This window comes from Dendroctonus ponderosae, unplaced genomic scaffold (genome assembly GCF_020466585.1).
Source record: "Dendroctonus ponderosae isolate FM_Combo_2020 unplaced genomic scaffold, Dpon_F_20191213v2 Dpon_F_20191213_11, whole genome shotgun sequence".
NCBI classification, from domain to species: domain Eukaryota; kingdom Metazoa; phylum Arthropoda; class Insecta; order Coleoptera; family Curculionidae; genus Dendroctonus; species Dendroctonus ponderosae.
The window spans coordinates 6290900-6307035 of NW_026017213.1; the positions used below are offsets into that span (position 1 = coordinate 6290900).

The 16136-nt window shown below is 39.4% G+C and overlaps 1 protein-coding gene across 2 annotated transcripts in view; it reads right to left on the reverse strand.

Annotated features, from left to right (window-relative positions):
- LOC109537610 (follicle cell protein 3C-1) overlaps positions 1-5493 on the reverse strand; it is a 6562-nt gene extending 1069 nt beyond the window's left edge. The window contains exons 1-4 of one of the 2 annotated variants that reach the window (XM_048662584.1): positions 5362-5493; positions 2730-2976; positions 2324-2437; positions 2089-2271 (exon numbers count right to left, since the gene is read on the reverse strand). In XM_048662584.1, coding sequence (XP_048518541.1) covers positions 2089-2271; positions 2324-2437; positions 2730-2738 — 306 coding nt within the window. In that variant the 5' untranslated portion in view covers positions 2739-2976; positions 5362-5493. Of the gene's footprint in view, positions 1-2088; positions 2272-2323; positions 2438-2729; positions 3008-5361 lie in introns of those variants that run through there. The other variant, XM_019904417.2, reaches the window with a different exon arrangement.
- Positions 5494-16136: the final 10643 nt, after the last annotated feature.

The following is a 16136-nucleotide window of genomic DNA, read 5'->3' on the forward strand; positions in this document are numbered from 1 at the left end:
CAAAACGAATTCTGTGGCTCAAATGGTTCTTGAGAAACTTCGAATAAAGGCCATTTAGTTATCTCTGGAATGATGTAAAAACGAGCGTTCTTGCTAATTTTGCTTCCGATAAACATGCAAAACGGGACGGAAAACATGAAATTTTGCAATAATTTTGCGCCACCCTTGCACAAAACGACGATCATTTTTCTAAGTTCATAAACAACAGAAGACTGTATTTTTTCTACATACAAGAAAAACATCCATTGAGGCAATAGGAATTCAAGCATACAACAAAGTCAGGAAGAATCAGAGCTGAAAAAACAGATCAAAAAAGACCACGACAGTCAAAGGATCAGAGCAAACACCAGGAGGAAGACAATAAGGATTTTTCTATTTCCTAACACAAAACCATCCGGTTCTCCTGAATTAAATCCGGATGCTCTGGATTGAGGACAATTCTGTTACCAAAAGCAAAGTGCCCTTCTGTGCATCCCTCTTAGGACTGAAGATTAATCTGATAATTCCCATTCATGACCTCGTTTTTGATCACATTCTCCCACGCAAACCGTAAAAATCACGCCTGCACACCTGACCAGCAGCAACACAAAACCCCCGGAAGGGTGGCGATTGAACAATTTCCCTTCATAACGATTCCATTACACCCTTGAATGACCTGCGACCATTTATGGACCGGACGTTGGGCATTATTCTAAATGTTCCCACAGATTTACATGTGGGGTGTGTGTGATTGGCTCGTTAAGGGATCAACATGCATGTAGATCTCAGCATCATGTTAGTTGAAGAAATTGGTTTTAGAACGCCGGTAAAATCAGCCCGTTCATGGTCAGTCAGTCACCGCCCCTTTATATCCACCTGTGCTAATTTCCATAACAAAATCACGACAAAAACAGCAAAAAATCCCACCTGACCATCATACCATATTACCGAAGGGAGCACCATAGTAATTTGCCCCCATAACGCATTTCATTATCCACCCTACTGACCGTAAACAATTGCCGGACGGACGTACCCAAAGGGGGACAATGCGAGTTCTCACGAAATCGGGGTTCTTCAATTTGTTTATTCATGAAGGGCGCCAAATAACCCTTTTCTTCATCGCTCTACCTGCACTGATTGTGATTTGCTGTTGTTCTTAAGGGTTAAAACCACTTGTTTTGTATCGGGGTTTCGTCTATCAAATGAACAGTGCTAAGGACAAAGAAGTGAAGTGGTGTTTTTCGCTTCGTTTACAGGGTGATTGGACATTTGCGCTGTTTTTTGCCGAAATATTTGGGACTGGTTAACGAGTTAACAAAAATTCAGGAAGTTTTCTTAACATTGTTCAGAAAGGGTTTTTTTTATATTTCTTGGAAAAACGCGTGATTTTTACTGGCGTTTACTAGATGTAATGATAAGGTTGAAATTTTGGCAAAATAATTGTAAAAATAGATGAATACAATCAATCGAAACCGAAAATAAAGGACTGAATAATTTAATTGGTTTTTCTACGGTTAATAATTGTTGATAAAGACTTGAAAATCTTTGAAAATTTGTGCAAGTCCGGAATATTTTTGGCAAAGGAAAATGCACAAATAATGCAAAACAAGACAGGAGAAGAGCAAAAGAAAAATTCGATCTGTTGGTTCTTCTCCCACCGTCTCTGAACAAGATGATTTTTAAAGCTAAAGTAGGTTTTTTGTAGAATATTTTTGGTTTTTTTGGGTGAACATTCAGTCGACCCAATTTTTCCCAGAAAGTTCTTGTGAATCCGACTTGTATTTAGAAGCGCAATTGAAAGCTGAATTCAAATTGAATTGAACGAAAGGTTGACTGTTCGTTCTTCTTCCAAACTCGCTTAACTTTCCTATGAGAGAAAATATTCTGCTTATGAATCTAGGAATCCAATTGAGCAAAACAAAAAACAGTTTTTTTCTGCATAATTTTTGCACTTGAAAACCCTCTTAAGGTCGCAACATAGTTCCTATAGAAGTTTTTGAAACACGCTCTATATTTTATTTGAAATGTAAAATACGCGCCTCTCGGCTCAGTTCTCCAGTTCTCATAAAGGCAGAAGACAAAAAAGAAGATCACTTTCCAAACACTTACCATTTCCAAACATCTGTGCGTGCACTGTTTATTTCCAATAGCATTATTGGGAAAAGGCATATCGATTTCCTGCGTCAGCACCGAATCGCCTTTGGGCTGGTCCTTCGAGCCTTTCTTGAACTGGCTGCTCAGGAAGACGCCACAAGTGCACGGCGTGTCTTCCGGAGCGATTTCGTCCGACTCCTGCAAGAGGTGCAAATGAGGGAAAAGTTCCCAGTGGCAAACCGCTGCTTACCACTGATTCTGTTTTCGATTGAAGCACCGCTTCAGTTGCTGGAATGTTCAAGTCGCTGCTGATGGTTGTTGAACTAAGCACGCATGGAATGGCGCAAATTATCAAGAAAACTGCCTGAAATGAGGACATATTGAGGAGGAAAGTGAGGGTTAAACAATGTAGATTTGACTGGAATCTTGAGAAAGATATTTAGAAAGAATAGGAGACGAACCAACAGAAATACACTGTTAGTTTTTTGTGCATTAACTGGTTTATACAGAGTGTGCAAAATGAATGCTGATATTGTGAAGAATCTGGTCGGGCAATTTTCAGTGAAACCACATTTTCACCGACTCTCTGCTTAGCAGGATGGCAAACTTGTAAAACACTCGATCTAACCAGGTCAAAGTCTATTCATAGAACTTACCCTATGCATAGTTTCGATGTGGGGCCCACTTCCAGTCGCAAGTTGTTAACTAATTAGTGGCGGTTTAAGAACTAATGTAACATAATCAGCGGCAATGGACTGGCTAATTGGGTCATTCGGAGACGTTACGTGACCGATGCAAAAATAATCCTGCTGGTAGCAGCAATTACCAATTACTTGCAAACATTTGCTATTAGACTTTTTTAAACAACAACGCATCCATATACCATGAGTTTCGAAAGAGTGGCTGGAAAGGGAAAACAAAATCTGAGTCTCCATCGCACTTAATTAGTCGGTTTAAATAAGGACAATCGGGTCGAGTAGGATGATTATATGACAATGAAGACCGCACCTTTCTGCGTCAGTAGTTTACGCTTCAGGCTGACGACCTGACCCTGTGAACTCCACATAATTTGGTTCGATACTTTGGTCTGTTCGATTTTGTCTAACAAATTTTGAAAAAAAATTTGAAAAAAAAAAGAAATGAAGCCTTTCAACAAGCCGTCGTTTCGGATGAATCGATAATTTCAAGGTTCAGAGGGTCAAATCTGCACAACAGTGATTTGAGACGTTATCCTCTTTAAAGGGCCAATTATCGCTCTGCTATCCCAAAAATTGCGATCCTTCGTCGGGCTGAAAATCCTCCGACTTTACACCCACAATTCTTCAAAACGATTGAGCACTTTTCCCTTCAAGATAGCAAATTAAAGGGCAAACAGCCATACATTTTTCCATCATCTTTATTGATCGTTTCACCTTAAACTTTCCGCAATAAAAACCGACTGATTAAAGTGGCCATGCTGATTGTGTCACACCTACCAGTTGATGCGAACAAGGTCGAATTAAGGGGTGCCAAACAAGTAACATTTGGGTACTAATCGGAAGCGGTTGGCCTCACAATCGTTGTTAGAAAACACGTTTACCGAATATTAATTGCGGCCATTATTTGCCTGATTAGATGGGTGGGATTCTGGGAAAGTTATGGGAATGAGCAGCTTATTTTATGCTTGAGTAAGGGAAAACATTTTTTGATGAAAATGACAAAATTCATGTTAGCTCTTTCGCATTCAAAACATTTAATGCCCAATCTTGCCTATTTAACGGATCTTTAAAAATGTGCAAGTTACCAATATAAAGATTCAGCAAATGGCCACCCTGTATAAATTTTGCAGAAAACGTAGGGGATGGATTGAAAGTAATCCAAAAATCAGGTTTTTCTACTGATTGCTTGTCCTGGAAGCATTGAAGAAAGAAGAGTTTAAATTAAACAATCGCCGGAGCGTGCACTTAATAAGCATCTTCAAGAAAAACTGTCGTCAGACACTATGGGCAAAGAGGTTTGACAAAATACGCAGACAACTGGAAAGGTTTTTCAAATTTCAGCCAAAAATCATTGGCTGACTGAACAGGCATTAAAAAGTCCAAAACACTTGCTCATACATTCGGAGAACTAACTTAGATGTTCAGAAATTGAGACCTCTGAAGGAAGCGTCGTGTTAACAGCTACTTATTCCCGTATAATAAATAAAGTTTTATATTCTCTAGTCAACAAAAGACAGCGGAAGAATTAAATGCTCTAATTGAGAATCAATCCACTTCATCCAGACCAATAAGAACGCGATCGGCTGATTCTATTTCGGGATTTTGGGAGCCAAAGTTGTGGAAAAACCGGCTCGGCCAAATGGATTTAGTGGGTTAACGGATCCGAATTTAAATTTAGCGCCTTATTGTCGCTTTGATTTATATGAAAAGTTCGAACTCTTTCGGCTTTGGGACGTGACCGATTGCTCGAACTTCATTCATCCGATTCAAGTGAATGGCTGCTATGGAAATTCCGCATCAATGCAATTTGTGTGGCCATTTAAAGAGGCAATTTTTTAATTGTTTTGCCATTCAGTAGCTCGCAGGTAGAAGAAATTAATTACTTAATAATCACGTTCAATTACTATTAATTACTTTAAATAACCAGTCAATATCCCAATCAAAATGGGAATCTCATGCTCGAATGCACCAGCGAGTTTAAAAGTATTTCAACAGCGACTAGCTGAAAATGGAGGATTTTTATTATTATTCCAATCACGCCCCCACAGGATACAAAATCCGATACGAGCAAAAGCGCAGCCCCCTTAATCGGATACCTTCCTAGTGGAGGTGTCGACGTGGGGTAAAAAAAGACTTGCGGCTATTTTCGTGTTTTTACATACATATTTTTATCTGTGACACAGGAAGAGTTAACAGTCAAGTCCACTTTTAGCTTATCCTCCATTCGAGTTCATTGCACGCTAGTGGTGCTACAAGCAAGGCCTGCGAGACTAGCAGCCGGATGTTTCTATCAAAAGCTCGAAAAGCCACTAAAACATTTAAATAAAATTAATCATCACGGGAAGCAAAGCATTTTTGTAAATATCCGAGAATCTAGAAACGGAAAATTAAGTGCTTAACAAATCAAGTGGCGTTAAGTCTGGATATCTTGGTGGCCACTCTCCCAGTGCATTTCCCAGGCGCTTTTACTCTAAGCAAGTGCATTTTGCTAATGCAAATTAAGGATTTTAAGAATTTTTTGAAGCGGTTTTTCAGTACCTAGGGAGAAACTTTCCGCTTCGAGTAGTAAATAAGTTAGAAAATGTCATACCACTATGGAGATAAGAGAACCACACAGTTTTCAACGGAGAAATCAGGACAGAAAATTCAGCTGGAAAAACTGGATTCTTGGATGATTTGCACTTTGTAGTTTATTTGTCGAAGAGAACATTTCCTACTAATCGCCGTTGATGTCGGCAACAATAATACGTTTCGCGTAACACCATAATGCAGAAAATCGAAATATGCTGACCAATTTCCCGTAGAAATGCCCATATAATGAAGGACAATTTACAGTTAGTCAACTGGGTTGATGTCCTGTGCGAACCAATTAATTATCAGCCGACTTAGGCTGTCTAAAGTTAATAATTCAAAGACCATTGAATCCTTTGTCCGGCTACTATGTTATAGAAAATTTGCATAGAAAATGGTTTGTGAGGCGAGCCTGGAACGTTACGGGCGCTGGTGGCCCGCCTTCAGTTAAGTAGACCCTCTTTATGGTATTTGTATGAAAGAATTCTGAAACTTACGTAACAACGATCGTCCACGCTGATTCCACGTTGTTTATTGTTCGGATTAACCAAGTGTCAAGTTTGAAGAACCTGCTTTTGGTAAATTGCTAGAATTAGCGGCGCTCTGGCAAGCGGTAGGGAAATGGAAGCGACTTTTTTTGGTTGCTGACCCAGAATCACTCCGGCATGAAAAGAAATCGTGAAAATTCACATTAAACCAGTCAGGGTTGCTGAATTGTTGCAATGAAAACGTGCTGGAAGCAGTTGGAAGCATTTTCAGCCCACATTAGCTTCGTCTTTTACATAAGAGCTTCTCTCACGAAGAAACCGGTTTTGGTATCAACATATTCCCACACAGGGCTGATTTGCTGCGAAGGAAAACTCTAGGTCTCATGAAAGCTTCTAGGATCCAAGTAGCAACAAGTTCTCATAGTTTATCCAATAAGTGTGAGAGAAACACAACCAATGTGGGTTCAAATTCAAAAAAACCCACGCTCTCATTTTTGCGGTGCTGCGGAGCTGAATCTTCATGCCTCCATTATGGTTCTCCATTACTCCCGCTGCCTCCAACTATTTCTGAGCGTCTTGTGCTGTCTTTTCTCTTTTAAGAACCTGTTGAAACCCCGTCACGACAGAAGCCATTTAAAAAATGTCTGCAAAAAGTCCATTCTTTTACGACTTTCCAGCTCTAGCCAGAGAACTTATTGGTTCCCCAAGACGTTCCCACATCGAAATGAGTGCTTACTGAACTACTGAACACAGCCCGAGTGCTTCCCATGTTTTTATTTATGTACACTAGCCCGAGATAGCATTAAAATTTGATAAAAAAAGGTTCGACGACCTTAGAAAACCGAAATGATACGCGATGTGTGCCAGATGTGTTAAAGAATAACAAGGGCACTACCCCCTGAAGACGCCTGCGGTGGTGAAATATCGATACAAACGCGATGGTATTTGTATGTTTACTTTCAACCGTGATATGTTGGGTGGGTTTGCTTTGTTGCATCTTGACACGACGTGGGGGTGGACCGCAATATCTCACATTAGGTTCTCTTGGGACCAGAAAAAAGCGAATTTATAGCCGAGGAAAACATGCAACTTTTGCGTAAATTGAACGATCGACTGAAGGAAGATTCACCACCAGGAAGTTGCAATAAACAAACAAATCCAATGGGAAATGAATGGCGTTTGTTGCCCTAAACAAGTGCCCGTTTTAAACCCAATTCTGCGGGTCATCGGCCGATAGATGCACTTTGTTACCGAACTTTAAGGACCATCCTAGAGCGTGGTGTGAAGAAATGCAGCTCATTTTTCCACTGGTGGTTTCAGTTCAATGGCTTCGGAGGAACTTAGAAGGCCAATTTTCTGACGCGGTTTTTTCAACTTAAAATCGTTAAAATCTGGCCCATTGAAATTTTTTGCGCCTCTTTCTCTTCTTGAAAAACTTCTCAGCATTGATTCAAAGTTGATTGAAGATTCCAAATCCGAAACGACGCAAAGTTTGCCTAAACAAGCATTTAAACACACAACTCAACCGGGTGAAAATCAGGTGATCATACAGGCCATCTGTGCCTACCTAATGTTTTTTTAAACCATCCTGTGTATGTGTGTGATATTGCCGAACTGATGCCGAAAAATATACCGGGTGTTTGACTCTGTCGATAAAATCCGGCAGGCGTTCTTAGAGCAAGTGGGCTATCCTCCTTTTGTAAAAGCCAAAACCTACAAACACCCTGTATACTATTCGCTTTTCTGCATTTAATTTCGCTCGATTGCATCATTTCCCCATTTTCCTGAGAAGGTAATGATTTATTCACACATCGACAGCAAGTGGATGGTAGAGGAAGCAAAAATTCTCCATGCCTCAGATTTTTCGCCTTGATCAAATGAGAATCGATGTCTATTTGTCTTCCAACCAGCCAATATTCCTCCTGTTCACATTCGTCATTCGTGTGTTTTCCTAACATATCAACAAAACTACCATTTAACGATCATCGACACCATGGGGGCGTGACGGTATTTGAACAAAGCTCCGGAGGGTGACGACAAACACCCTAAATCCACCTGTGAGTCGAATTCTCGTTCCATCCGAAGAAAGAAAAAACGAAAGCGTTTCCATGGGGTTGATGCTCAGCAAGACAGGTTCTTGACCTGCCACATGGGGCGAGTGAGAAACCAGTTAAGATTGATGCTGGGGGGGTTTCTTCGGTTGTTTATGGAATCACTTTAATAGTCTGGGATCTGGTGGAACGGCCCATTTTACTCTGGGGTTTTCTATAGGAGTTTCCGCTCAGTTGATGTGGTTTGATTAGTTTCTCGGGCGGTAAAACCGTGAGGAAAATCGCAAACGAAATTCGATCTTTTCGCAGCCCCAGTACTGGCAAGCACCAATGGGAGAACTGAGGGCCTTTGCCCACGTACTAAAGCAAGGGATGTTCATCAGTTTTTTCCTCTGCGAGATGACAAATGACTTATTTAGGTACTTCTTTGTTCGCTTTTTATGTTGGGGGCATAGAGGCTGAGGATGACGGAACAGTTCTGTTAAATAACATTCCATGAACTGTGCCTGGGAGGGTTGCTCACAAAGAGCTCGATCTTAAAGGGCTTGAAAATAATTATCTTCTTGTAGATCACAAGCGAACTGTTTTGTGGGAAACTGTGTCTTTTCGTGTCGCTGTTTCCTTGGAGCGATTTCACCGAAACTCTTCATTTTCTGCAAGTCTTCCATATGTGCTTCTTAGAGGGTCGATGAAAGAAAAAACTGGTGAAATTCTAGGCGACCAAAATAAAAGTCAAAGCAATCAAAGTTCACTATGCAACAGGCATCACCATGGAGGGCGATGACCGAGCATCATTACGACACACGGGGTTATTAAACAAGTGAATAACGTTACCATCAGCCCTTCTCCTTCTACCACCCGGAGGTCGCAGGAGGGCGACAAAGACGGAGAATCGCCGAGGAGGAAGAATGCGGCGACGTGCTCCAAGTTACTCAGCCAACTATGACAACGGGTTGGTTTCTTTTCTAGTTCTGTCTTACAGTTTTATAAGGTCCTGTGAGAAAGTTCTCGAGATCGGCGTTTTTGTTCAAAATCGCGGTCGTGCCTCAGATTTCTTTGTTCTTTTAAGGGCAAAGCGCGATCAGTCTTTTGAAGGTGGCGATGAGTCATTTTTACCTGCATTAATCACACAGAAAATTCAATTATCTCTTTGGGACTTCATGGGGATGAATTCCCTAAAAACGGGGCGTTTTCGGAAACAAGGACTTTTTAAATTCGTTCTTCTATCACAGATAATTGCATTTTTTGATGGTCTTAAGCTATTGCTAACTTATGAAGTTATCGGAGCAAGAGTCACTAACTTTCGGGCACCAGCGGGGTCTAAAACTCCTTATATCTCCGAAAGGGCTCGAAATATCCTCTGTAACTCTGCCTTCCGCTGCGAGTGTTATTAGAGATTCCTAATGTGTATGGAGGTAAAAGCAAAAATTTACAAAAATGTCAATTTTCAGGACGTCTCGCAGTTTAAAAGGTCATATCTGGGCAAATATTCGAACCATCTCAATCAGCCTAATGACTTTCAGATAGAGGGTTTTAAGTGCTGTATTTCGACAATTAGGGGTTATCGTGCATTCCTAACCTTTAAAGAGATATAAGCCAAAATAAGGTCACGATAAAGTCGAAAACCGCCCTTATCTCGGAAATGGTGAAGACTATCCTGGTGAGTCATCAACCACTTTTCGGCTGAGCGTTTTGAGGGGCATTTTTGCCTCTTTGCAACCAGGCGAATTTTCTAACCCCTAGATGGACAACCTAAAAGTTGCTGAAATATTGCGCAATTTTCAGTTATTACTCGGAATTGGTCGAACTTTACGAAAATCTTCAGGAGCTTTTTCCAGCAACCATTTCGATGGAACAATATGGGACTTTCCTCTCCCCTCGCATATTAACATCACGCAAACTTTCTAACCTCAAAAGAAATAGAAGCAAAACTAGGAAAACCTAAACATTTTCGAAGTTTTTGACCGGGAAACGGTAAAAATATCTGATTGACAGGCCATTTTTATGGAGGATCTGAGCATTTTTTCTCCCCTCAAGCGTCCGGCAAAATTGCCAACCTGAGAAGAGCTGGGAAAACCTAAACATTTCAGCAGCTTATGCCTCGGAAATGGCAAAAACTGATCAGTTTTAAGAGCCATTTCAATAGAGCGTATTTTTTCCTCAGGCATTAAGCGGAAGCTTCAAGAAGGCTAACATTTTCACTCACATGTGGGAAATGAATGAAACTATCGCAAAAACTATTAGTACTTTCTAGATAAACCTTGATGGACTTCCTAATTAGCCGAAGAAGAACTTCCATATCGGTTCAAAGGTAAAAGCAAAGTTGTCTGCAATGCTGAAGTATTTCCAAATAGATTCTTAGGAAACTTTGGCCAATCCTAAGAGAATATTAAGAGAAATGTGCCAGTGTTTGGAAGAAATACTGGAAAATCGTCTCATTTTCCCAACTGATTTGTTAATGGATGTGGGATCTACTCAGGAAAAAATGATCTGATGAAATCTTGAGAACCGGCGCTTGGTCGGATTTGAGTCTCTCTAGTGACAAAGCCAAATGCCGACGTATTAATAGATAAAAAAGTCCCCATTATTGAGTACAAATTGTTACGACCATCATGGGGTGAATGCACTGCTAGATCGCTACCGTGACGTTGTGAGCCGACACCGCTTCAGCTCATAGCAAAGCCATTTTACGCTTTTTTCCTAAAAACTAAGAATGTATCTATCGACTAGCACTATCAGGGTACTGCATCGATAATGAGTTTGGGTTTGCTCGGTACAACGAAGAAAATGCCGAATCGATAGCCATTGACTATGCCTATCCAAAAGCCACCAGTCATCCATCCAATGAAGAATTGTTATTTTTGATGGGATTTTTTCGAAGGTACTGAGCCCGACTGTTAAGCTGATCGTCCAGCAGTTGTCCTTTCTCTTCGCCAAGTCCTAACTAGACGAACAATTTAATTAACTTTGCAATTTCCTCAGGGTACCAAACGATGAGTCGAGTTTCACCAAGCGGCGTCCTCAACTGTTTAGGTATACATGAACGTCGCTCACTTGTTACGATCGATGCAAATTTATTCACATTTTATGGACGTGCCTTAACAATGGCTCCATTCAAATATTTCACTATAATAATTAACATTGTTCAATGTCGTTTGATGATTACTCAACCACCCTTGATATGACGCAAAGATCCACATTCCGCCCCCATTGAAATTTGGTAAAGTTGATTGGGAAACATCTGCTCTGTGCGATACAATTTATCTAGAGGGTTTAAAACATTTATATTGATCCAACCCCCATCTGCTGATAACAGCTAATGCCCTATTTACAAGGGTGACGATAACGGGGATTTGATAGCAGCAGCGTCCTGATGATTCAAACAAAAAAACAACCGATAAAGCTGCTGGCCTTTGTTAATGCGACATTTTCAATAAAATCAACTGCGTTCCAGTTGCGTCTATATTTACCCCATCATTAGCATGTATAGGTATAATTTTAGACTGGCTAAATTAAGCAGTTCGCTCAGTGCAAAACATTCGCCACCCAGGTTATGGTTGGCTTGGGAAAATCACACCCAAGTGCGGAAAAACCGCAGTCAGTTTCCTGGAATAAAGAGAAAGCGGAAATAAAAGTATATGAAAACTGAAAATGCGAGTTTCTTCATCTCAACTCTTGAATAAAAATAGTTGAACAGAGTCAAAGGCCTGTGAAAACTGGCAAAAAATGTGCAACTTAGTCGTGTGTCTTAAATGAGTAACGAGAGTATGAGAAATATTGGCTAGATTTTGAATCAAACTAGTGAATAAAATACATCCAGATTTTTTGTTTCTGTGGCAAAATGCCTAAATATGACGAGAAAAGTGGAAATCTATCTACATTTTTCAGCACTTTCTATGCCTGTTTAAGCCCGAAAAACCAACAAATCAGTTTCAGTCTAATAATTCTTCAACTTAACGCGAAACGTGCAAATAAATGTTTGTCAATTTTGCGGTTAAACTGAAAGCAAATGAGCTTTTCTAGGTATTGCAATGACAAATGAAACTGGATCTGTTCGGAATGATCGATGTAAATACGTATAGATCTCAAGATGTGTTAACCTCAGGCACCCCCAAATCGGTTTTGAGTCTGTTAGCTTTCACCGTTTGGGTTTGGCCTGAAAATAACACTTTCAAAGCCTGTATCATTTATTTAGAGCCTAAGTTTGATTGTTCTCAAATTTTTCGTTAAATGTTGCGTTTTCATATTGCATTTCTTCCAAATGTAAATATTTGATCGCTTTAGCTGTTAAAATGGCAAATTGAAAAGTTGTTCTCCAATTGACTGAAATCTTTGCGACGTGAAAAGCAACTAAAAATTCGATTCCAATCGATTAGATTCTCAGGTTTTGCCACCAAAAGTCATGGAGTCGTCGATTTAGTGGATCTAATCTCAACAGTTTACTTGTATGGAAAATATTGCCATTATTGCCATTATTGGCAATTTCGGTGTTTTCATTTACAGAACGAACCATGCATGAGCACAAATTACACCAATTTATAGCAAATTTTGTTCCAAATGTAGTCAAAATGTATGGTTTTCGAACTCCAAGTGGTCAAGCAAACGATCTTTTTCTAATAATCTCTCCTGTTGCATCAGAGAGGGCAAATGCAGTTTTCCAACTTAGTTGGTTTGTTGAAAGGAAAGAATGAGGATAAAAAGGTGATATTGTAAATGTAATGTCTGTTTTTTCCACCCACAAGCGCAAATAATGCAGCATGGTACGATTTATGTGCGATCATACTTATACATATTAGGTATCTGTGAACTACATCCGTACGTGTTCAACCGCAACAGATACTATCATAATTTGTACAACAAAGTACCGCCTGTATGGGTACAAATTGGCACAAAATCTGTAGAAAACAGGTCGAAGGTGAAGAGTTTCGAGGGTTTTAAAAATGAACTTTCCCAGTTAGGGCTGTAGTTCCAACGTACTTGTAAACTTCCTCCCATTTTCTAAACTGAAAAATCATCCCCTAATTGCACGCGTTTCCAGGTGAAGAGTCTGGAGCGTTTTAAAGCAACCTTTAGGAGGAAACTCTTTGGGCCCGGAAACTCGTTGATATGAAATCCGATGCGGTTTGATTTATTATCAATTTCTCGACCGATCAATTTCGGTTCCTTCAGCGTTTATCTTCCGCAGGTTATCATTAGATGCACCGCTCATCGGCTACAGTATCAGGACAGCGTCACCGTAGGTCCTCTAACATAAATTGAAAGGTCTTTGACTCGTCAGATAAACTTTCGAGGGTTTCCTTCCAAAGTGCCGTAACAGGTGACGAATTTGATTAATTGCTGATGCGCTTTGGCCTCCTCGCTTGCCTGACTTAGGACTAGTTGGGTGGCTGGAATAGGCAGCTTGTTTACAAATGTGCCAAATAATATTTCCTGATGACTTAGACAGGCAACATGTTTAGGAGGTGGGATGTTTCCAGATTTTTGTTCAACATTTTCTCGGATGTTTTGAACATATTTTGCAAATTTATTTCGCAGATGTATGCGACCAAAATCCTGAGCTTTGGAGTCAAAGAACTGCTAATGGCGCTCCCATATTCATTTATGCGCCCCCAGCTAATGATGACTAAGGGGATTTTAAACATCTACAAATTGAAAATCAGTCGCTCAAACTGTCCTTGCAACTCCCCACCTGGTGCCCATAGCGTGAAGAGCAATTTTTTTGGGCAGGAAAACGCGATGAAATGTAGGGTTTGAATAGGAAAATCAGACACAAATCAGTTGTGAAAAGAAGTTTTGGAATTGAAGATGCAGAAACAGATGAGATTCGGTTGATGGATGAACGAATGGAATCGAGAGGAAGACAAGAATTTCCAGGCGCATCGAACGCAGATTATTGGTTAGAACAAAACTGGCCGGAGCTGGAAACTTGATTATTTTCCCAATCTTGGCAAGGTTTTGGCAAAGTTGCACAAAACAGAATAGAAATCAATTGAGGATACGGCAAAATGTACATATTTTCAAAACTCGATTTTGTGGTCGACATCTAGATATTCTTTATAGAAACTTAAAGAATTGCTTAATAGAAACTTCGCTAAAACTGGAATGACCTGAAAATTTAAAGGATTTTTAGAAATCCTCAGAGCGATGAGGGCGGCGAATTTTCCCAATAATTTTTTGTCAACTTTTGCTCTCTGGTCGGTTTTAAGATAGTCCTTAATACTTACTCGGTAAAGAACTGAACAAAATTATTTGGTTTTTGTGACCAACTCGAAGCTGAAATTGGTTTTCTAAAGTTTCCTGCAAACCGCTGAGGCGAATTTTCTGGCAAAATTAATATTTTAGAGACCTTAAGAACCTTAACGGTTTTCGTAAAAAACGGTAAGAATTTATTTCCGTTTTTGTGCCAAATTCGCCACTGAAAAAAGTATTTGTAAAATGTTTACAAAGCTAAAAATGTATCTTGTAATTTTTCGCGTAAAAGTCCTCCAGGTCGTCAGTATTTTTAAGTAAAACTGCAAAAAGAGCGTTTTTGAGCAGAAAGTAAAGCATAAAAAATAATTGAGTCGAAACTAAAAAACCACATTGGACATACAGGAATGGAGGTGACGAGATTTCCAAATAATCTGTTCTCTGCACCATTTGGTGTTTTTTTTTTAATTAAAAGGTTAAATAACATATCAACAATAACATAAAACAAAGGCAAATTATTTATAACAAATGTTCGAAATGACCGTCCATTTCCAGGCACTTGTAAATTATTTTTTCAAAACAACTGCAAACTCTGGAAAACATTAGCGGAGTTACAGTTTTAAAAGCGTCTCTTATGCGTATTTTCAAATCGTGTGAAGTTGTCGTAAGCGTATGGTAGACAATTCCTTTTATGTACCCCACAAAAAGAAGTCTAGTGGAGTTAAGTCCGGTGATCTGGGGGGCCAATTTTGAAACCCATTTCTGCCAATCCAGCTGTTTTGAAAGTTGGCATTTAAAAATTGCCGAACTTCGCAGTGATAATGAGGCGGAGCTCCATACAATTGAAGCCACATGTTGGTTCTAATATTGAAAGGGACTTCTTCTAATAATATTGAGAGATGTTTATTAGAAGCTGGAGAAACATCAAACCATTTAGATGTCCTTCAAAAAAATTGGGTCTAATTAAATATTAGCCCAGTATTCCACCCCACACATTAACTGACCAACTATTTTGATTTTTCATGACCCTCTGTGCGTATCAGAATAATAATGAAAGTTGTATCTATTCACGAGACCATTGTTATGAAAAGTACATTCATCACTAAATAACACATTTTCGAAAATTTTTTCATTTTCTGCCACTTTATCTAACACCCACATGCAAAACTGTTCGGTTTTCAAAATCATTTCCATAAAGTTCTTGGCAAAGCTGAATTTTATAAGGATAAAAGTTGTGCTTTGTGATAATTCTGGAAATACTTGATTGACTAATGTTAGTACTTTTGAATATTAGATTTCGACTAACATTGGGATTTTCGATAACTGAACCAATTATCGTGATAACATTTTCTTCATCTTCAGTGGCAGATTTCCTTGTAATGGGTTTTTATAATTGACACTCCCAGTTTCCTCAAATTGGTGTGATAAGCGCTTAAAAACTGTTGGCTTAGGATGATTTGTTTCAGGAAACTTTTGAGCATAAACTCGAGAAGCCAATAAACAATTTTTATGACAGTCTCCAAGGGTGAAAATCATGTCAATACGCTCTTCTCTCGGATAATTCTTCATTTTCACTTAGCAACACAATAATAATATTAAAATAACGACCAACACGTCTACAAGTACATAAAACAATACCACTCTAGGTGTCAAAAAGTGACGTTGCAGTCTAAACTGACAATTAAAATAAATGATTTGACATGTGTAAATGGCATAGGCAACTTGGATACATTGGAACCTTAAATTAAACAACACCAAAAGGTGCACAGAACGACTAGTTGACGTTGACGTTGACGTATTTTGTTTATTATCATTGGGATATAAAATATTATTTCTTGTTACACCAAACTACGAAGCGTGAATAACCCTGTATGTTATATTATTTTAAGTAATCCACGGAAATTGTTTAAACTTTTATTTGTTACTTTTCGGTAGAAATCTGCATGGTATCGGTAGATCTCTGTCACTGAGTTACCCAGACCTAGTTTGGCATGGATAAATTGCGATGGGTCCCGATGAGACACCGTGTATACGCGGATGATGGGTGCATGATAGCGGAAAACGAT